Source organism: Bufo bufo, chromosome 7 (assembly GCF_905171765.1).
Source record: "Bufo bufo chromosome 7, aBufBuf1.1, whole genome shotgun sequence".
In the NCBI taxonomy this organism is placed as follows: Eukaryota; Metazoa; Chordata; class Amphibia; order Anura; family Bufonidae; genus Bufo; species Bufo bufo.
The window spans coordinates 216,664,865-216,687,660 of NC_053395.1; the positions used below are offsets into that span (position 1 = coordinate 216,664,865).

General features: G+C 47.7%; 1 protein-coding gene across 1 annotated transcript in view; it reads left to right on the plus strand.

Annotated features, from left to right (window-relative positions):
- The first annotated feature begins 2,988 nt into the window (after window positions 1-2,988).
- ZRANB3 (zinc finger RANBP2-type containing 3) overlaps window positions 2,989-22,796 on the plus strand; it is a 271,436-nt gene continuing 251,628 nt past the window's right edge. The window contains exons 1-2 of the mRNA XM_040440742.1: window positions 2,989-3,079; window positions 9,270-9,415. Of these exons, the coding sequence (XP_040296676.1) occupies window positions 9,276-9,415 (140 nt within the window). The 5' untranslated portion in view covers window positions 2,989-3,079; window positions 9,270-9,275. The remainder of the gene's footprint in view (window positions 3,080-9,269; window positions 9,416-22,796) is intronic.

The following is a 22,796-nucleotide window of genomic DNA, read 5'->3' on the forward strand; positions in this document are numbered from 1 at the left end:
CTTCTTCTCACGCTTTAGGGCCCCTAGAATGCCAGGGCAGTATAAATACCCCACATGTGACCCCATTTTGGAAAGAAGACACCCCAAGGTATTCAATGAGGGGCATGGCGAGTTCATCAAATTATTATTTTTTTTTGGCACAAGTTAGCCGAAATTGATATATTTTTTTTTTTTCTCACAAAGTCTCCCTTTCCGCTAACTTGGGACAAAAATTTCAATCTTTCATGGACTCAATATGCCCCTCACGGAATACCTTGGGGTGACTTCTTTCCGAAATGGGGTCACATGTGGCCTGGCATTCTAGGGGCCCTAAAGCGTGAGAAGAAGTCTGGAATATAAATGTCTAAACATTTTTACGCATTTGGATTCCGTGAGGGGTATGGTGACTTCATGTGAGATTTTTTTTTTTTACACAAGTTAGTGGAATATGAGACTTTGTAAGAAAAAAATAATAATAATTTCCGCTAACTTGGGCCAAAAAAATGTCTGAATGGAGCCTTACAGGGGGGTGATCAATGACAGGGGGGTGATCAATGACAGGGGGGTGATCAGGGAGTCTATATGGGGTGATCACCACAGTCATTGATCACGCCCCTGTAAGGCTCCATTCAGATGTCCGTATGTGTTTTGCGGATCCGATCCATGTATCAGTGGATCCGTAAAAATCATACGGACATCTGAATGCAGCCTGACAGGGGGGTGATCAGGGAGTCTATATGGGGTGATCACCCCCGTCATTGATCACCCCCCTGTAAGGCTCCATTCAGACGTCCGTATGTGTTTTGCGGATCCGATCCATCTATCAGTGGATCCGTAAAATTCATACGGACGTCTGAATGGAGCCTTACAGGGGGGTGATCAATGACAGGGGGGTGATCAATGACAAGGGGGGTGATCAGGGAGTCTATATGGGGTGATCAGGGGTGATCAGGGGTTCATAAGGGGTTAATAAGTGACAGGGGGGGGGGTGTAGTGTAGTGTAGTGGTGTTTGGTGCTACTTTACTGAGCTACCTGTGTCCTCTGGTGGTCGATCCAAACAAAAGGGACCACCAGAGGACCAGGTAGCAGGTATATTAGACGCTGTTATCAAAACAGCGTCTAATATACCTATTAGGGGTTAAAAAAATCACATCTCCAGCCTGCCAGCGAACGATCGCCGCTGGCAGGCTGGAGATCCACTCGCTTACCTTCCGATCCTGTAAACGCGCGCGCCTGTGTGCACGCGTTCACAGGAAATATCGCGTCTCACGAAAGGACGCGCCGGCGCGTCCAGGAGGAATGAATCAACCACCTCCAGGACGCGTCGCTGCGTTCGGCGGTCCGGAGGTGGTTAAAGGGGTTGTCCGGGTTCAGAGCTGAACCCGGACATACCTCTATTTTCACCCCGGCAGCCCCCCTGACTTGAGCATTAGAGCAGTTCATGCTCCGATGCTCTCCTTTGCCCTGAGCAAAATCGCGCAGGGCAAAGGCATTTTCAGGAGTTCCGGTGACGTACCAGGGCTCTCCATGGGGCTGCCAGGAAGCCCGGTGACGTCACCGGCTCTGATGGGGGGCCTTTACTGCTGCCCTAGCCAGTAAAACGACCAGGGCAGTGCTAAAGCACGCCCATCTGAGCCGGTGACGTCACCGAACACACTGCCGGGCTGAACCCTCCGCCCGGCAAGTTGTTGTAAACAAAAGAGCCTGTGCCCTGCGCGATCTAGCGCAGGGCAAGGGAGCGCATCGGAGCATGAGATGCTATCATCAGGGGGGTTGCCTGGGTGAAAATATGGGTATGTCCAGACAACGCGGAACCCGGACAACCCCTTTAAGTTCCCATACTGTTGGAGGAGAGGGATGCCAGGTCAGAGAGCAGAGCTGCCGCCAGGTCACAGAGGAGCGCCCTGGCCCGTGTGTCAGCCCCGGGGAAGAGGTAGAGTAAGAGGAGAGAGACCCCGGGATAAGGCTCTTGAGGTTGGGAGGCCTGTAACATCGCCCCCGATCCTGGAGGTCCTCCTCAGGACAGGTAATAATATGGAATCAGCTGATGCATTACTGCACAAATAAACATGGCTGCCATTCAGGACGCTAAGAAGGCGGAAGTGGTGGCCATATTGGTTGTCAGAGAGATTTTCCAAAATAAAGATAAAACTATTGAAGATTTAACAGAAGAAAAAGGTGGAAATGCCCTTTAAGGTCTTTTATTCCTTATCACAGTCATATATTACAAAGCCGAGCGTGTGACGGTTTTATACAGTAAGCGCCGCTTTACCGCCTTGTGTTTCCAGCCATTCATAATTTGCATGGACTGCAGAAACTGGACTGAAGAAAAAATGCAAAAAACTGCAACTCCTCAGATTGTTGTTCAGGTTTTGCATATGTTTACTCAGTGTCTGCGCGAGACATCCAGCGCCGAGCAGTAAAAATCAGCACCTCGCGGTCCGATAGTGAGAAATTCTATTAAAGAGGACCCGTCCCCTCTGCTGACACGTCTGTATCAGTAACTAATTGCATTCCCCAGGTGATAACAATTCTTAGGACTCTGTGTTGTGCCATTTCTTGATTATTCCTACTAGGAAGCTATGAATGAATTGCCTGCAGTTTGCAATAAAGGTCCTGATGGATGTTACCAGTTTTGGGCGTGTCCCTGCACTGTCTGACACTGGAAGCAATGATTGGATAGTATTAGACCTTGGCAGGGACACCCCCCCAGCTGGTAACACCCATCTGGACCTTCACTGCAATCTGCTAGTAATTCATTCATAACTTCTAGCAGGAGTAATAGAGGAATGGCACAATATAGAGCCATAAGAATCTATCTATGCACCATTATGCATCCTCTGGCTCTCGAACTGTGAGAAACTACAACTCCCAGCTGTGACATCTTGCCGAAGCCCCTCCCTCTCCCATGGCCTGCTGGGAGCTGTAGTTTTACTACTGCAGCCGGAGAGTGACAGGTACCATTCAGCTCGCATGCCCCGCCTCCTTCTTGTCGTCACTTCCGTCTGCGGCGCGCGAAGTTTGAATGACGTCATTTGGCTGATTCCCTTGACATAGCCGCTGGTTGGTGGGAGTTCGTCACTGGAGGCCGCTGTCAGTGTGAGTGTGACGTCAGTGTGATGTGGCGGTGATGTGTGAGGGGACATTAGGTAATTGCACAGGTCGGGTGAGGTAGGTTTAGGCTGCAGACTGTTGCTTTCCTCTTCAGCGGTTCTGTCCCTGGTGGTGAGCCACAGGTCTGAGACAACTAGTGTGGAGACTGGTACTGGTTATGTGAAAGTGGCTGCAGAGGGAGGACGGGTGACCTGCTGGGGGGACAGACGGGTGACCTTCTGGGGACGGACGGACAACGGGTGACCTGCTGGGGGACGGACGGACGACGGGTGACCTGCTGGGGGACGGACGGACAACGGGTGACCTGCTGGGGGACGGACAGACGACGGGTGACCTGCTGGGGGACGGACAGACGACGGGTGACCTGCTGGGGGACGGACAGACGACGGGTGACCTGCTGGGGGACGGACGGACGGACGACGGGTGACCTGCTGGGGGACGGACGGACGACGGGTGACCTGCTGGGGGACGGACGGATGACGGGTGACCTGCTGGGGGACGGACGGACGACGGGTGACCTGCTGGGGGACGGACGGACGGACGGACGACGGGTGACCTGCTGGGGGACGGACGGACGGACGACGGGTGACCTGCTGAGGGACGGACGAACGACGGGTGACCTGCTGGGGGGGGGGGGACGGACGGACGGACGGACGAACGAACGACGGGTGACCTGCTGGGGGACGGACGGACGGACGAACGACGGGTGACCTGCTGGGGGACGGACGGACGGACGGACGAACGACGGGTGACCTGCTGGGGGACGGACGGACGGACGGACGAACGACGGGTGACCTGCTGGGGGACGGACGGACGAACGAACGACGGGTGACCTGCTGGGGGACGGACGGACGGACGAACGACGGGTGACCTGCTGGGGGACGGACGGACGGACGACGGGTGACCTGCTGGGGGACGGACGGACGGACGGACGGACGACGGGTGACCTGCTGGGGGACGGACGGGCGACGGGTGACCTGCTGGGGGACGGACGGACGGACGACGGGTGACCTGCTGGGGGACGGACGGACGACGGGTGACCTGCTGGGGGACGGACGGACGGACGACGGGTGACCTGCTGGGGGACGGACGGACGGACGACGGGTGACCTGCTGGGGGACGGACGGACGGACGACGGGTGACCTGCTGGGGGACGGACGGACGACGGGTGACCTGCTGGGGGACGGACGGACGGACGACGGGTGACCTGCTGGGGGACGGACGGACGGACGACGGGTGACCTGCTGGGGGACGGACGGACGACGGGTGACCTGCTGGGGGACGGACGGACGACGGGTGACCTGCTGGGGGACGGACGGACGGACGACGGGTGACCTGCTGGGGGACGGACGGACGGACGACGGGTGACCTGCTGGGGGACGGACGGACGACGGGTGACCTGCTGGGGGACGGACGGACGGACGACGGGTGACCTGCTGGGGGCTCCAACAGATAAAAGGGAGTATTGGAGTAAAAATCAGGAGATGGGGCGCGGGTGGTGAAGGGCTGGAGATTGGGGGGGTAAATGGCAGCAGATCTGGGGTGCAGGTGGTGAAGGGCAGGAGAAAGGCGCAGGTGGAGAAGGGCAGGAGACGGAGGTGCAGAAGGGCTGCTGTCGATGAATGGAAACTTACTGCCTGCATACAGTGGCTGAAAACCTGTGCAGCCTTTGGATATGAAGAAACATGCCTGTGAATTGTGACCTGTGGCTTACAGTCCTGAAGGGGGTCAGTTATGTAACAGCCGGTGTTGTCAGGCTGTATCTCGGGCTGTTATTCGTCATCTGATCACCGGTTGTGTACCTCACCTTCACACTTGGCTCATCCTCCGGCTCGCTGACAGCAGTAGGCGGTAGCGCTGCTATATCTGCGGTGGCAGGTTTCCAGTTTAAATATATTGTCTCCTCCGTATCCTGTAGATGCCGTCATGTTATTTATCATAAAAAAATCTAAAACCACAGGGAAAGTTTGAAGAGCCTTCCTCCCAGAGAGCGGAGGTGTCTATTCCAGGAGGAAGACTGATTTATTAACTCCGAACTGCACCAGTGTGCGACCAAGTGATTATTGGACCTACTTACTCTAAAGCTCATGTCCATCACTGGAAATATGTTATAGTTAACGTATAGAAAATCTACATAATACTGTAATAAATACATAAAATACACTACATTACTTATCCTGTGCTGATCCTGAGTTACATCTGTATTATACTCCAGAGCTGCACTCACTATTCTGCTGGTTAAGTCTCTGTGTACAGTCGTGGCCAAAAGTTTTGATATTAGTTTTCACAAAGTTTGCTGCTAAACTGCTTTTAGATCTTTGTTCCAGTTGTTTCTGTGATGTAGTGAAATATAATTACACGCACTTCATACGTTTCAAAGTCTTTTATCCACAATTACATGACATTTATGCAAAGAGTCAGTATTTGCAGTGTTGGCCCTTCTTTTTCAGGACCTCTGCAATTCGACTGGGCATGCTCTCAATCAACTTCTGGGCCAATTCCTGACTGATAGCAACCCATTCTTTCATCATCACTTCTTGGAGTTTGTCAGAATTAGTGGGTTTTTGTTTGTCCACCCGCCTCTTGAGGATTGACCACAAGTTCTCAATGGGATTAAGATCTGGGGAGTTTCCAGGCCATGGACCCAAAATGTCAACGTTTTGGTCCCCGAGCCACTTAGTTATTACTTTTGCCTTGTGCTCGTCAACATTCTCACCTGAGTTAACAAGACGATTACTGAAATGATCTCAGCAGGTCCTTTAAAGGGAGTCTGTCACCACATTTTGAGCCTATTAGACAGATCCAATAGCGTTATATGTGCCACCCAGAAGTTTAAAACGGTACCTTTGTTGCATATACCGGAGTCTTGTTTCAGCCAAAAATGAACTTTGTAGGTTCTGTAAATGCGCCCTCTCAAGTGCCCAGGGCGGCGTCTCAATCTTCCGAGCCCAAGACCGGACCTCCCCAACGGCTCATAACCCCGCCCTCCGTGTGCCTCTACCCGCCCGTTTACGCTCCTCCTCTCTCCTTTTCCACTGCGCCGCAGGAGAGAGGAGGAGCGTAAACGGGCGGGCAGAGGCACACCGAGGGCGGGGTTATGAGCCGTTGGGGAGGTCCGGTCTTGGGCTCGGAAGATTGAGACGCCGCCCTGGGCACTTGAGAGGGCGCATTTACAGAACCTACAAAGTTCATTTTTGGCTGAAACAAGACTCCGGTATATGCAACAAAGGTACCGTTTTAAACTTCTGGGTGGCACATATAACGCTATTGGATCTGTCTAATAGGCTCAAAATGTGGTGACAGACTCCCTTTAATGACAGCAATGAAATGCAGTGGAAAGGTTTTTTTGAAATTAAGTTAATTTTCATGGCAAAGAAGGACTATGCAATTCATCCGATCACTCTTCATAACATTCTGGAGTATATGCAAATTGCTATTATAAAAACTTAAGCAGCAACTTTTCCAATATTTATGTAATTCTTAAAACTTTTGGCCACGACTGTACATACATTACTTATCCTGTACTGATCCTGAGTTACATCCTGTATTATACTCCAGAGCTGCACTCACTATTCTGCTGGTGGAGTCACTGTGTACATACATTACTTATCCTGAACTGACCCTGAGTTACATCCTCTATTATACTCCAGAGCTGCACTCGCTGTTCTGCTGTGTACATACATTACTGCCTGTATCATGGGTCGCCCTGGAACAGCAGAGGTTAATGCAGTCACTGACTTAAACGTCCTCTTCTAGTTGCCGTCGTCTTGCAGTGAGATGTTGAAGGTTTCGCTCAGGTTTTATGTTGTGGTTTAATGAAGTAGTCTTAGCGCTGGTTTCGGGAGGACGGGCCCCCATTACACTCAGGCGGGTGTTATGAGCTATTAAACGCGCCTCTCCCTCTGATAACGAGCGGCGCTTCATTATAATGTCCATTTTAGAATTCATCTTCCAGTTCCTTCTTGACTTTCGTTTGGGGAGAGAAACGCGGTAAGATGGATTCATCCTTCTCAGAACGATCCCTCAAGAGGCCAATTTATTTTCCTCAAGCGGAAATATATTCACGTGTAATGTTGTGAATAGAAAGTGGCGCTGCGGTGACGGCGATTTGGCAGAGCTATTTTTGAATGAATTTACACAGGAGAGATGGCGGGTTGAGATAGCTAATGTAAAAAAAAAAAAGTCGTCCCTTCAGCCTCCACCTGTTGTCCTCTGGATAGGTCATTAGTAGCTGATCGGCGAGGTCCTACAACCCAGCACCCCGCCAATCAGCTATTCGAGAAGGCAGCGGCGCCAGTTGCAAAATCTTAGAAAACCCTTTAAGTCCTCTGAGTAGAATCTGATCGCAGGGTTTTCCGCTGTAATTTCCCTACAGTGACTCCACAGGACAAATGAAGCATTACATGGTCTTCATTGATGGACTGTAATGCGTGGACCAGCTGGGTCCTCCAGAGTTTGTGATGGTCTTTGGCAGAGCTGCTTGGTATTGGAGAACCCAGATCTTCTCTGCCAGTGAGTATAAGGGTTGTGCTGGTTCTAGATATTGATGACCTACCCTCGGCATAAAGTCATCAGATTATCGGGGGTCTGTCACCGGCCACCCCCCACTGATCAGTGACTATAAGCTGAGCTGGAGTACCGGGCACGGCCACTGCATCCAACCCACTCTGTTTTGCCGGCGGCTGCTGAGAATGAATGATCGGTGGGGTTTTCGGACCCCCAGCGATCTGTTATTGATGACTTATAGTGGGGCGCACTGTGTTGGATCTAATCGTGACCAGTCGTCAACCTTAGGCTTCTTTGAGACCTTTGTAATGAAACCCCTGCCCATCACCCCTCACTGTGGAAGAAGCGGTGCCAGCAGGATCCTTGGTGGTCTCATGTGGACGTGTGTTGGATGCGTATTGGTCTATGTGTTTTATATCAGGTGTTACTTCTCTCTGGGACATTAGTTTTTTCAGTGATCTGATCCTAACGAGCAGGGCAGGAGCCGACTACTAATGAGTCAGGACTAGGGATGAGCCAACTTATGTTTTCAAGTTCGGCGTACGAGGTTCGGTTTATCTAAGAATTCCGTTACGGTTATGGTTCGTGGTAGTGGAATTCTTAGATAACCCGAACCAATCAACACTAGTCAGGACCTGAGATTGTATTAGCACTGTGCGGCACACACAGACATAAGGCATCTATCAGCAGGCTCAACCCTATTACATCAGCCATAATTCCTGCTGGTGCTCACCTTGCTGATTAAAGACATACTGTTATTCCCCTAGTCATTGTGGAATCTAGGAGAAATAAGGGTTTTTAATATGCCAATGAGTATACTGAGAGGCGGGCTGTAAATCGCGGATCCGAAAAACACTGATGCTGCCCATGTGCATTCTGCATCTTCCCGTTCTGCACCTCCCGCCATATTTTAAAAATGCCTATTCTCGTGCGCAAGACAGACAAGAGTAGGACATCTTTTTTTGCGGGACAGAGTGGCTTACAGATCTGGACAGCACGCGGTGTGCTGTCTGCATTTTTTGCGGCCCCATTGAAATGAATGGGTCCGCATCCAATCGGCACAAAACAATGTGGATCGGGTGCGGACCGAAAATGCAGTCGTGAGCCCTTAAGCTGGCCATACACATTAGATGGATATCCTTTTGTTCCCCGAGGTGTCTGGCAGCAGCTTCTTCCCTTCTCTTCATTCTGAACACATGCATGCTTGGCTGAGCGAAGCGCGCATGTGTACGGAGACTATCAGGCTTTAGTAACAAGCCCTGCAGCGGTGCCAGCAGCGCATGATCTGGACAGCTTCTCGGCCTTTCAGTGTAAATAATAATGTTCACATTCACTGTCAGCAAGCTGAGGTCATGAAGGCGGCGAGAAGTTGAAAGCAGAAATGTTCACTATGCAATTATTAAATGGGTTTCACAGGTTTAGAAAAATGTTGCATTTTTTTATTTATTTTTTACCCCAGGCACAGCGCCACATCTGTCAGTGGGTTGTATTACAGCTCGGCACCATTGCACTTGAATGCGACTCATCTGCCGTACCCGTGGACAGGCGTGGCACTGTTTTTAGAAGAATGCAGCCATGTTTTTAAGGGTTCTGGAGGCTTTATTTGCAGAAAAATGAAAATATTTTTAAGATTTTTTTAATATATTTTTTCCCCCTCATCCACGTTAGGTGAAGAATGGCGAAGTCAAGAGTTAAACAGAGAGAATCGGATCCGGAAGCCGCTGACAGGTTATCGTGCCTTCCCGAAAAGCTGCAAAACAGGCTGCTCCCATTTCAGAGAGAAGGAGTCCTGTTTGCCCTGCAGAGGCATGGAAGGTAAGGAGACGTTCGCCCCACTCACTTGTGAAATCAGGATCGGTTATACGTCAGGGGCTCGGGATGTAAAGGGAACCTGCTGCCATGGCTCGTACATGGGGTAGGACCAGCCCACCAGAACAATTTAGGACCCCCTGGTGGGGCCATGTTCAGATGCAATACTAAGTCCTTAGGACTAGCAGAAGACTGTCTCCAAACGAGGCCATCTCTTACCGCTAGGGTTCGTCACTTGTGGGATGACCTGTAGGGCAGAATGTTTGGAGGGTATTGTGGACGGGGAAGACATCTTTTTGTTGGAAGGGCACAAGATGGAGATGCCGAGGGTATTCAATAGGTGTCACGTCCGCAATCATGGGAGATGGATTATCAGGACTCAACCCAAGCAGGGTAGCCATTTTATTGAAGGGGAGCATATGGATAACTGTCCATATATGGGCAGTGATGTCACTGGAGCTGCCCAAGGTAGTGACCCGATGGAGGACAGTGACTGATGCCATACAGAAAGGTCATGCCCCCCCGAGCTGCCAGGCTGAAGATAATCTAGCAGAGCAATTGCAGCAGTGAATGGGGAGATCTCTGGACCCATGTGAGGTGCGGGGCTGGTTCTAGCTTTGTTAGAAAGAGATTGTCGTGTATCTTTATGATATCGGATTTTCATTTTTTTGCATTAAACATGGGATAACCCCTTTAAATGGACACATTTTTACAAAATAGCCTTGTTATTGCCACTCACAAGATTAATGACATCCGGACGCCTGCTCTAACGGACAGGATCCGTGAAAGCAATGCCATCTCTTTGTCACCCATCGCCTCCCTGCAAATGCGACCTTTAAATAGCAGTCAGAGAACGCCCCTGTGTCCGCCTTCTGTGTGTGCCTATTAGGCCTAATAGACTGCGTACTGGTTTTCTACTGACGCCATAGTACACTGTAGGGATCGACCGATTATCGGTTTTACCAATATTATCGGCCGATATTTAGGATTTTCAAAGTTATCGGTATCTATTTTGCAGATATGCCGATAACGAATCTGGAATAACGATCGCGCTGCTGTCATCGTGATCCGTGTTCCCTCAGCAGCCACCAATGATGTTAACTCACTCGTTGATTCAAATTCAACAGGAGGCGGGAGCTGGCTGAAGAATCATATAGCCGCACCCAACCTCTATGACAAGTAGCTGCCATCCGCGGCAGTTAACCCCTGCCGCACCTCAGGGGTTAACTGCCACGGATCGCAGCTACCGCTCATAGAGGTCGGGTGCGGCTATATGATTCTGCAGCCAGCACCCGCCTCCTTTATATAAATTAATGGGCGAGTTATCTTCATTGGTGGCTGTGCGTCCCCGCGTCCCCCCCAACCCAACCTCAGTATTAAAGACATTGGTGGCGCAGTGCACCCCGCGTCCCCCCCCACCCAACCTCAGTATTAAAGACATTGGTGGCGCAGTGCACCCCGCGCCCCCCCCCCCACCCAACGTCAGTATTAAAGACATTGGTGGCGCAGTGCACCCCGCGTCCCCCCCCCCACCCAACCCCAGTATTAAAACATTGGTGGCGCAGTGTGCCCCCCCCCCCCCCCCCCAAGCCTCCCAGTATTAATCATTGGTGGCAGTGGCGACAGGGTCCCCTCTCCCCTCCTCTTCATTGGTGGCAGTGGCAGCTTCTGATTGGAGCCCCAGCAGTGTAATCCTGGGGCCCGATCGGTTACCATGGCAGCCAGGACGCTACTGACACCCTGGCTGCTATGGTAATCTCCTTGCTGCTGTGTGCACCGAGCACAGGGAGAGTGTGAAGTCCTATTCACCCTAATAGAGCTCTATCAGGGTGAATAGGACAAGGGCTCTAACCCCTAAGGGCGCTAAAAGTTAGTTAGTAAAAGAAAAAGTAAAAAAAAAACACAAACGCCAAAATATTAGGTATAAATGAAAAAGAAAGATTTACAAAAAAAAGCTACACGTTAACAATACGCATGTTCATTTTCAGCAGATTTGTGTAGGAATAGTTTTTTCAAAAATGAAAATACACAGAATATCGGTATAAATTATCGGCCTGAAAGTTCAGAGATTATTGGTATCTGCTCTAAAAAATCTATATCGGTCGATCCCTAGTACACTGTACTATATAAGTAGTACAATCGTATTATTGGGGGTTTAAATGATCGCATATTGAAGTCCCCTTTTTGTTTATACTCTACTCAAATTTTTTTTTTATATATATATATTCTCCAATGGTACCATTGAAAACTAAGTTACCCCCCAAAAATCAAGCCCTTACACAGCTAAGGTTTTTATTGTGCAAAATATATATATATACATACAGTGGGATGCGAAAGTTTGGGCAACCTTGTTAATCGTCATGATTTTCCTGTATAAATCGTTGGTTGTTACGATAAAAAATGTCAGTTAAATATATCATATAGGAGACACACACAGTGATATTTGAGAAGTGAAATGAAGTTTATTGGATTTACAGAAAGTGTGCTATAATTGTTTAAACAAAATTAGGCAGGTGCATAAATTTGGGCACCACAAAAAAGAAAAAAAGAAATGAAATCAATATTTAGTAGATCCTCCTTTTGCAGAAATTACAGCCTCTAAACGCCTCCTGTAGGTTCCAATGAGAGTCTGGATTCTGGTTGAAGGTATTTTGGACCATTTCTCTTTACAAAACATCTTTAGTTCATTCAGGTTTGATGGCTTCCGAGCATGGACAGCTCTCTTTAAGTCACACCACAGATTTTCAATTATATTCAGGTCTGGGGACTGAGATGGCCATTCCATAACGTTGTACTTGTTCCTCTGCATAAATGCCTTAGTGGATTTTGAACAGTGTTTAGGGTCGTTGTCTTGTTGAAAGATCCAGCCCCGGCGCAGCTTCAGCTTTGTCACTGATTCCTGGACATTGGTCTCCAGAATCTGCTGATACTGAGTGGAATCCATGCGTCCCTCAACTTTGACAAGATTCCCAGTCCCTGCACTGGCCACACAGCCCCACAGCATGATGGAACCACCACCATATTGTACTGTAGGTAGCAGGTGTTTTTCTTGGAATGCTGTGTTCTTTTTCCTCCATGCATAACGCCCCTTGTTATGGCCAAATAACTCAATTTTAGTTTCATCCATCAGTCCACAGCACCTTATTCCAAAATGAAGCTGGCTTGTCCAAATAAGCTTCAGCCCACCTCAAGCGGCACTTTTTGTGCTGTGGGAGGAGAAAAGGCTTCCTCTGCATCACTCTCGCATACAGCATCTCCTTGTGTAAAGTGCGCCGAATGGCTGAACGATGCACAGTGACTCCATCTGCAGCAAGATGATGTTGTAGGTCTTTGGTGCTGGTCTGTGGGTTGACTCTGACTGTTCTCACCATTCGTCGCTTCTGTCTATCCGAGATTTTTCTTGGTCTGCCACTTCGAGCCTTAACTTGAACTGAGCCTGTGGTCTTCCATTTCCTCAATATGTTCCTAACTGTGGAAACAGAAGCTGAAATCTTTCTGTATCCTTCCCCTAAACCATGATGGTGAACAATCTTTGTCTTCAGGTCATTTGAGAGTTGTTTTGAGACCCCCATGTTGCTACTCTTCAGAGAAAATTAAAAGAGGAGGGAAACTTACAATTGACCCCCTTAAATACTCTTTCTCATAATTGGATTCACCTGTGTATGTCGGTCAGGGGTCACTGAGCTTACCAAGCCAATTTGAGTTCCAATAATTAGTTCTAAAGGTTTTGGAATCAATAAAATGACAACAGTGCCCAAATTTATGCACCTGCCTAATTGTGTATAAACCATTATAGCACACTTTCTGTAAATCCAATAAACTTAATTTCACTTCTCAAATATCACTGTGTGTGTCTCCTATATGATATATTTAACTGACATTTTTTATCATAACAACCAACGATTTATACAGGAAAATCATGACGATTAACAAGGTTGCCCAAACTTTCACATCCCACTGTGATATTTAAAAAAAAAAGTATGTTTGGTATTATCATGGTATTTATGCCGCAAAGATAAGGTCGCAAAATTTAAAATGTAAATGGTCAGTGGCTGTAGTGCTGTTTTACCAAAGAGTTAAAGGTGTTATCCAAGACTGAATAACCCCCGATACGATGCCCAGATCCGCGACTATTTACATACTTACCTGGTCCCGGACGCTGGTTTCCTCCTGCGTCGCTCCATGGCCATCTTTGCATCTCTGCTGCCTGCAGAAATCAGTATCTGTCGATGGAGGGGGTGCAGCTAATAGCAGGCATGGCGGTGACCTGCCCCCTTGTGTACCCCAAAAAGGTGCCATTGAAAGATACAACTTGTTCTGCAAAAAACAAGCCCTCATATGGCTACTTTTTGTTACAAAAATGTTCCAGTCATGAGATATTCTTTGTACTTCATTATAATGGTGCCTCCTGTTGTTCAGTCCGTATAATAATGTGCATGTCCATCTCCTGAGGTGGACGCACATGCTCATTTCTATCCTTCAGCTGCCACCAGCCATATCAGTTGTGACAGTTACAGGGGGAGAGGTGTAGCAAAAAGGACAAGCCCTGTGAGCTGAGATAGGGAGAGAGATACCGCAAAAAGGACATGCCCCTTGAACTGTGATAGGGAGAGAGCTGCAACAGATTGGACAGGAGAACGTTGTAGCAGAAAGGAAACTCCCTCTGAGCTGTAAGGGTACTTTCACACTAGTGTTTTTGTTTTCCGGTCTTGAGTTCCGTCACAGGAGCTGAATACCGGAAAAAAACTGATCAGTTTTATCCCAACGCATTCTGAATGGAGAGCAATCCGTTCGGGATGCATCAGTTCAGTCCCTCTTACGTTTTTTGGACTGAGAAAATAGCGCAGCATGCTGCAGTTTTCTCTCCGGCCAAAAATACTGATCACTTGCCAGAATGCCGAATCCGGCATTAATTTACATTGAAGTGTATTAGTGCCGTATTCGGCATTAAGTGTAGCGGCAAAATGGATCCGTCTTTCCGGTCTGCGCATGCGCAGACCTTTTAAAAATGCAAAAAAATTTCTAGACAGGATCCGTTTTTCCGGAGAGACGGATCTGGTATTTCAATGCATTTCTCAGACGGATTGGTATCCGGATCTGTCTGACAAATGCCATCAGTTTGCGTCCGTATTGCCGGATCCGGCAGGCAGTTCTGGTGACGGAACTGCCTGCCGGAATCCTCTGCCGCAAGTGTGAAAGTACCCTAATAGGGAGATAGCTGCAGGAGGAAGGACACGCCCCCTGAGCTGCTATCCCGAAGAGAATGTAGGAGAACTATTGCAGCAATGAATGGGGAGATCTCCTGATCCATGTAAGGTACAGGGCTGGTAGGTTTATTAAAAAGGTATTTCCATGTACTATATGATGTCTGTGCATGGAAATAACCCCTTTAATGTTTTTCTTTCAATGACGGCAAATGGAAACCTTAAAAAAATATTGAGGCATTGAATCAAAGTATATTAGCGGGTAGCGGACCTTTTCATGAAGCTTTCTTTGGAAAGCATTTCTATCAATGGGGTGTGATAAGGCTGTGTTTCTACACATATTGGGGAAGCATCTAAAAGGAAAATGAAGCAACTTGGCAAATAGCTTTGTAAACCTCACAGTCCACATTCACACGGGCGTGAGGTGAACGCATTGCACCCGCACTGAATCCGGACCCACTCATTTCTATGGGGCTATGCACATGAGCGGTGATTTTCACGCATCACTTGTGCGTTGCGTGAAAATCGCAGCATACTCTATTTTGTGCTTTTTTTTACGCAACACAGGCCCCATAGAAGTGAATGGGGCTGCGTGAAAATCGCAAGCAAGTGCGGATGCGGTGCGATTTTTAACGCATGGTTGCTAGGAAATGATCGGGATGGGGACCCGATCATCATTATTTTCCCTTATAACATGGTTATAAGGGAAAATAATAGCAATCTACACAACACCTAACCCAAACTTCTGTGAAGAAGTTCGGGTTTGGGTACCATACATGCAGATTTTTATCACGCGCGTGCAAAACGCGTTAAAATGTTTTACACAATAAAATCTTATCATCTCATCCGGCCCAAATCAATGACGCCCGTGTGAAAGAGGCCTTACAGTTTTCTGTATACAGCCCCTGAGCGGATCTGCGTGCCCCCTACGTCTGATCCTCCGGTCGTGTGGTACACTTTTCCATCGGAAGCCTACTTTATGTCAGCATACTGAGGCAGATCTCCTGAGACTGGCCTTACATGTCGCAGTTTATTACTAGGCACGGGTCTCTTAAAGGGGTTGGCTCATCTCATACATTGATGGCATATTGCAGACAGGTTCGGGTCCCACCTCCGGGGCCCCAGAGTGAAGGTGAGCGCCCCATGCATTCATTGCTATGGGAGTTCTGAAAATAGCCAAACAAAGCGCATTCGGCTGTTTTTGGAGTCCAGTAGCAGTGAATGGAGAGCAACCTGCACATGTGCGGCCACTGCTCCATTTACTGCTATTGGTCTATCTATCTATCTATCTATCTATCTATCTATCTATCTATTGTAGGAAGGCGCAAGGGACTGTCGTTTACGGAAGATATGTGTCACCGAGGTTCCTGGTAGCTGTTTGACACCTTGCTGTTTAGTGTAGCTGTAATAGCTGATCCGGGACGGCTCTTACCGGGAGTAGTCAAAGTGCTGGGTGGGTGACTACTCCCCACGTTCCAGGCTGGGTCTTGACTGGCCTATATAAAAAAAAAAAACTGCCAGCAGTGTCAGCTGGTGGTAATTTACCTCTCTCTGACAGAGGAGCTCTGGCAATCGCTTGATTGGGATCTGAGCCGTGTTCTAGGCTGGAGGCCGTCTGAGTTTGGGAGGTTTTCTCTGTCCCGAGCAATGCCGATTGGGTGTGAACTAACACCTAGGATAACAGGTGACTCTTTTGCTGTATGAACTGTCTAAGTGTGAACGAACACCAAAACTGCAAATGGACTGTCGTACTGTTTTGTTGCCATAAGTGTGAATAAAAGACAGAAGTTTTTGAGTTACAAACTGGTCTTTGCCTCTATACTGCGTCCGCTTGTCCTGTCTACCAGAGCAAATCCCCACACTATCTATCTATCTATCTATCTATCTATCTATCTCAGTGTCTAATTAAACTGGCACTGTTTGTCGCCATGGAAGATTGCGGATTGAAAGTTAACAAAGAAACTAGAGTCTGTCACATGTCTGTCTAGTAAGCTTTTTATTACACTGACTCCTTTAACCCTTTAAGGACCCATGATGTACATGTACGTCATTTCTGTCCGGGACTTAAAAGGATTCTGTCACACCTGTTTACCCTGCAGAGATGCGGACATGCACGGCTAGATCGCTGCTAGCATGTCCGCAATATACCTGTCCCTTATCTCCGAGTGGTTTTATTGAGTGTAAAAAATGATTTTTATATATATATATATATATATATATATATATATATATATATAGTAAATCAACCTGGAAAGTAGCCCATGGGGGTGCACTAACCGCACTACATTTTTTTTTTTGTCACCTTACATCACAAAAAGTGTAATAGCAAGCGATCAAAAAGTCATACGCACCCCAAAATAGTGCCAATCAAACCGTCATCTCATTCCGAAAAAAATGAGCCCCTACACAAGACAGTCGCCCAAAAAATAAATAAAACTATGGCTTTCAGAATGTGGAGACACAAAAATCATTTGGTATATTTGGTATTGTCGCGTCCGTAGCAACCTGCTCTATAAAAATACCACATGATCTAACCTGTCAGATGAATGTTGTAAATAACAAAAAATTAAAACGGTGCCAAAACAGCTATTTCTTGTTACCTTGCCTCACAAAAAGTGTAATACAGAGCAACCAAAAATCATATGTACCCTAAAATAGTACCAACAAAACTGCCACCTTATCCCGTAGTTTCCAAAATGGGGTCACTTTTTTGGAGTTTCTACTCTAGGGGTGCATCAGGGGGGCTTCAAAAGGGACATGGTGTCAAAAAACCAGTCCAGCAAAACCTGCCTTCCAAAAACCTTTCCTTCTGCGCCCTGCCGTGTGCCCGTACAGCAGTTTACGTCCATATATGGGGTGTTTCTGTAAACTACAGAATCAGGGCCATAAATATTGAGTTTTGTTTGGCTGTTAACCCTTGCTTTGTAACTGGAAAAAATGGATTAAAATGGGTGTAGTTTCTAAAATGGGGTCACTTTTTTGGAGTTTCTACTCTAGGGGTGCATCAGGGGGGCTTCAAATGTGACATGACAACTTAAAATTATCCCAGTGAAATCTGCTTTCCAAAAACCATATGGCGAAAATCTGCCAAAGAAGTGAAATTTTATCTTTTTACCATTAATTCTTGTGGAACATCAAAAGGGTTAACAAACTTTGTAAAATCAGTTTTGAATACCTTGAGGGGTGTAGTTTGTAAAATGGGGTCATTTTTGGTTGTTTTCTATTATGTAAGCCTCACAAAGTGACTTCAGACTTGAACTGGTCCTGAAAAAGTGGGTTTTAGAAATTTTCTGAAAGATTTCAAGATTTGCTTCACACTTGCGGCAGAGAGATCCGGCAAGCAGTTCCGTCGCCGGAACTGCCTGCCGGATCAGGCAAAATGTATGCTAACTGATGGCATTAGTAAGACTGATCAGGATCCTGATCAGTCTTAAAAATGCCTGATCAGTTGAAAAAATGCATTGAAATGCCGGATCCGTCTTTCCGGTGTCATCCGGCAAAAACGGATCCGGCATTTATTTTTTCACCTTTTTTTTTTCAGTCTGCGCATGCGCATACCGGAAGGACGGTCCGGCACTAATACATTCCTATGGGAAAAAATGCCTGATCTGGCATTCAGGCAAGTCTTCAGTTATTTTAGCCCGAGATAAAACCGTAGCATGCTACGGTTTTCTCTTTTGCCTGATCAGTCAAAACGACTGAACTGAAGACATCCTGATGCAAACTGAACGGATTACTCTCCATTCAGAATGCATGGGGATATGCCTGATCAGTTCTTTTCCGGTATAGAGCCCCTGTGACGGAACTCTATGCCGGAAAAGAACAACGCAAGTGTGAAAGTAGCCTAAGGCCTCTTTCACACTTGCGTTGTCCGGATCCGGCGTGTACTCTACTTGCCGGAATTACACGCCGGATCCGGAAAAACGCAAGTGTACTGAAAGCATTTGAAGACGGAACCGTCTTCCAAATGCGTTCAGTGTTACTATGGCACCCAGGACGCTATTAAAGTCCTGGTTGCCATAGTAGTAGTGGGGAGCGGGGGAGCAGTATACTTACAGTCCGTGCGGCTCCCGGGGCGCTCCAGAGTGACGTCAGAGCGCCCCATGCGCATGGATGACGTGATCCATGTGATCACATGATCCATGCGCTTGGGGCGCCCTGACGTCACTCTGGAGCGCCCGGGGAGCCGCACGGACGGTAAGTATGCTGCTCCCCCTACACTTTACCATGGCTGCCAGGACTTTAGCGTCTTGGCAGCCATGGTAACCACTCTGAAAAAGCTAAATGTCGGCTCCGGCAATGCGCCGAAACGACGTTTAGCTTAAGGCCGGATCCGGATCAATGCCTTTCAATGGGCATTAATTCCGGATCCGGCCTTGCGGCAAGTGTTCCGGATTTTTGGCCGGAGCAAAAAGCGCAGCATGCTGCGGTATTTTCTCCGGCCAAAAAACGTTCCGTTCCGGAACTGAAGACATCCTGATGCATCCTGAACGGATTTCTCTCCATTCTGAATGCATTAGGATAATCCTGATCAGGATTCTTCCGGCATAGAGCCCCGACGACGGAACTCTATGCCGGAAGACAAGAACGCAAGTGTGAAAGAGCCCTTAGCCTTCTAACGTCCCCAAAAAATAAAATGGCATTCACAAAATGATCCAAACATGAAGTAGACATACGGGGAATGTAAAGTTATAACTATTTTTGGAGGTATTACTATCTATTATAAAAGTAAAGAAATTGAAATTTGGAAATTTTCTATTTTTCCCCCTAAATTTTTGGTAAATTTTGGAATTTTTTATTACTAAAAAAAAAATAAAAATTTTTTGACTCAATTTTACCAGTGTCATGAAGTACAATATGTGACGAGAAAACAATCTCAGAATGGCCTGGATAAGTAAAAGCATTTTAAAGTTATCATCGCCACATAAAGTGACACTGGTCAGATTTGCAAAAATGGCCTAGTCCTTAAGGTGAAAAATGGCCTGGTCCTTATGGGGTTGTCTCATCTCAGACAATGGGGACATATTGCTAGGATATGCCCCCATTGTCTTATAGGTCAGGGTCCCACCGCTGTAACGATCACCTATATCAAGATTGGAGCCCCGCAAAGTGGTGGCTGGAGGACTCCGTTCTGGCCACCACCAAGCTCTCTCTGTAGTAGTAAATAGAAGCGCACCGTGCATGACGGGCCACCGCTCCCATTCACTTCTATGGGTCCGACAGAATTAGCCGGCCCAAAAGAAATGAATGGAGGGCGGCTGCGCATGTGAAGTGCGCCCTCCACTACTTTCGGGGCTCCATTCTCGATATAGGTGTGGGTCCGAGCGGTGTGACCCACACCTATCGGACAATGGGGACATATCCTAGCGATATGCCCCCACTGTCTGAGATGAGACAACCCCTTTAATTTTAGCTTTATTTGTCCAAAAATGTTTTAGCCCCTTTATCTGTCCTTTTTCTCTTTGCTTTACTTTTCGCCTCAGTAATTCCTTCTTGATTGTTATGAAAGTTAAAATCTGGGATGTGAGGCTGACAGCCATCGCAGTGTAATGGTTCTGCGGGAGGTTCTGGTTCCCCTCGGCTGCTCTCCTGCTCATCCTTATTCCGCCGGCTTTCTAAGAACATCCCATTGTTGATGAGGTTTCCTTCCCTGGTAAATACACGCGGATCTCTTCTCCCGTATCCGACCCGCAGCGATTGTCTGTTTTCTTTACAAGGAGATTTTCTTTTGACAGATTCCTAATTTTCCAGTTTTTTATATATTTTTTTTAATCTTTGTTTCTGTGCCGCTACATTTTTTTTCCTGCCGTCTGCCTCCTTTATTCTTTTCTCTGCTTTATTATGCAAATGTTATTGTTTCTCTAGAATATCTTATTAATGATTTGGATAATTAATTACGGATATGGCTCCTTGTTATAATTTATAACCTACAGTGATGGCACATCATGTTTTTTATATGTATTGTTGTAGACGGGCACTCTTCATTTGGAACTATCCAGAGACATCAGGTTTGTCATCCATATATTTATTTATTACAACTAGTATGAAAATATAGCTAAAATGTGAGAGTTTAAAAAAATATACAAATAAAATAAAATATAAAATAAACACACACTTAAAATACCAATGCACCTATATTTGCTGTATATGGGGTAGATCTGATTGGTCTCTCCTCGTCTCCATATGGGCAACCAATAAAAGACTGTTTTAGTCCTAATCTACTGCGTATTTAACTGATACTATGGTTCAAAATATATAGTTCAAACTAGGGCTGCACGATAAATCGAAAAAATAATCGAATCGCGATAATCGGCAAATGCGATATGGCGATTTGGCCGACCCGAAAATGCTGTGATTATATATGAAGGGGCCCCGCGCACATAACTGGCTTTGTGTGTAAAGTATTTTACTAGTGTGTGTGAAACAATCTCTCTCCTATTGATAACAGGTCCAGCCTCTGTACTTACTTTCACGATGAATGCACTGCAGCGAACGGCAGCGGGCCGGCCGGCCGGCGTGTGACTGACGTCACTTAGTAACGCTCCTGCTTCCTGAAGTGGGAGGAGCGTTACTAAGTGACGTCAGTCACGCGCCGGCCGGCCCGCTCGCTGTAGTGCATTCATAGTGACAGTGAGTACAGAGGCGGCCATGTTATCAATAGGAGAGAGATTGTTTCACACACTAGTAAAATACTTTACACACAAAGCCAGTTATGTGCGCAGTTTAGGACACATGAGGGGACACATAGGGCCATGAGGGGGACCAGCATAAGATGCTATATGTCTTATGCTGCCCCCCCCCTCATGGCCCTATGTGTCATAGAACACATCCCTTATAACAGCGTCCTCCACAGATCCCCCACATAACAGCGTCCTCCACGGATCCCCCACAACACGGCGTCATCCACGGATCCCCCACAACACGGCGTCATCCACGGATCCCCCACAACACGGCGTCATCCACAGATCCCCCACAACACGGCGTCATCCACGGATCCCCCACATAACAGCGTCCTCCACGGATCCCCCACAACACGGCGTCATCCACGGATCCCCCACAACACGGCGTCATCCACGGATCCCCCACAACACGGCGTCATCCACGGATCCCCCACAACACGGCGTCATCCACGGATCCCCCACAACACGGCGTCATCCACGGATCCCCCACAACACGGCGTCATCCACGGATCCCCCACAACACGGCGTCATCCACGGATCCCCCACAACACGGCGTCATCCACGGATCCCCCACAACACGGCGTCATCCACGGATCCCCCACAACACGGCGTCATCCACGGATCCCCCACAACACGGCGTCATCCACGGATCCCCCACAACACGGCGTCATCCACGGATCCCCCACAACACGGCGTCATCCACGGATCCCCCCACAACACGGCGCCATCCACGGATCCCCCACAACACGGCGCCATCCACGGATCCCCCACAACACGGCGCCATCCACGGATCCCCCACAACACGGCGCCATCCACGGATCCCCCACAACACGGCGCTGTCATACCCAGCCGTGTCAGCGGCTCATATGGGAAAATCCAAGCAAATAGACCTCTAGCACAATTCCCTTAAAATATCGCATCGCATATCGTTATCGCAATTTTTAGGGCCCTAATCGCAATCGCACAAAATTCCCATATCGTGCAGCCCTAGTTCAAACGTATATTCTAATTATGAATGTCTTTTTTTTTTTTCCTCAAAACAATGCACACTTGTCGGCAATATGTAGACAAATCGTCTGTTCCATAAGATATCTTGTGTTGTTGTGCTCATATATAGTTAATCTATATTCTCAATGCGTTGGTTTTCCAGTTCACCTTTATATTAATAATAATGTCTTTTTAGCGATATATATCCAGCAGTAATCAGGAGTGTATACTCACGGTTTGCAAATATTTAGATGCTATCCGCCGTGGCGTCCCACGTGGTAGCAATAACGCTCACCTCAGCCTCAGCGTCTCTGTCTCCAATACGGACAGTAGTACCCGTATCACGATTGCAGTTGCTGGATCCTGGCGTCCCACGTGGTGCAACGCGCTATGTCTTGGGGTACTTTCACACTAGCGTTGTTTGAATCCGGCGGGCAATTCCGTCGCCAGAACTGCCCGCTGGATCTGGAAAAACGTGTAAAAACGTATTACATTTGAATTCTGATCAGGATTCTG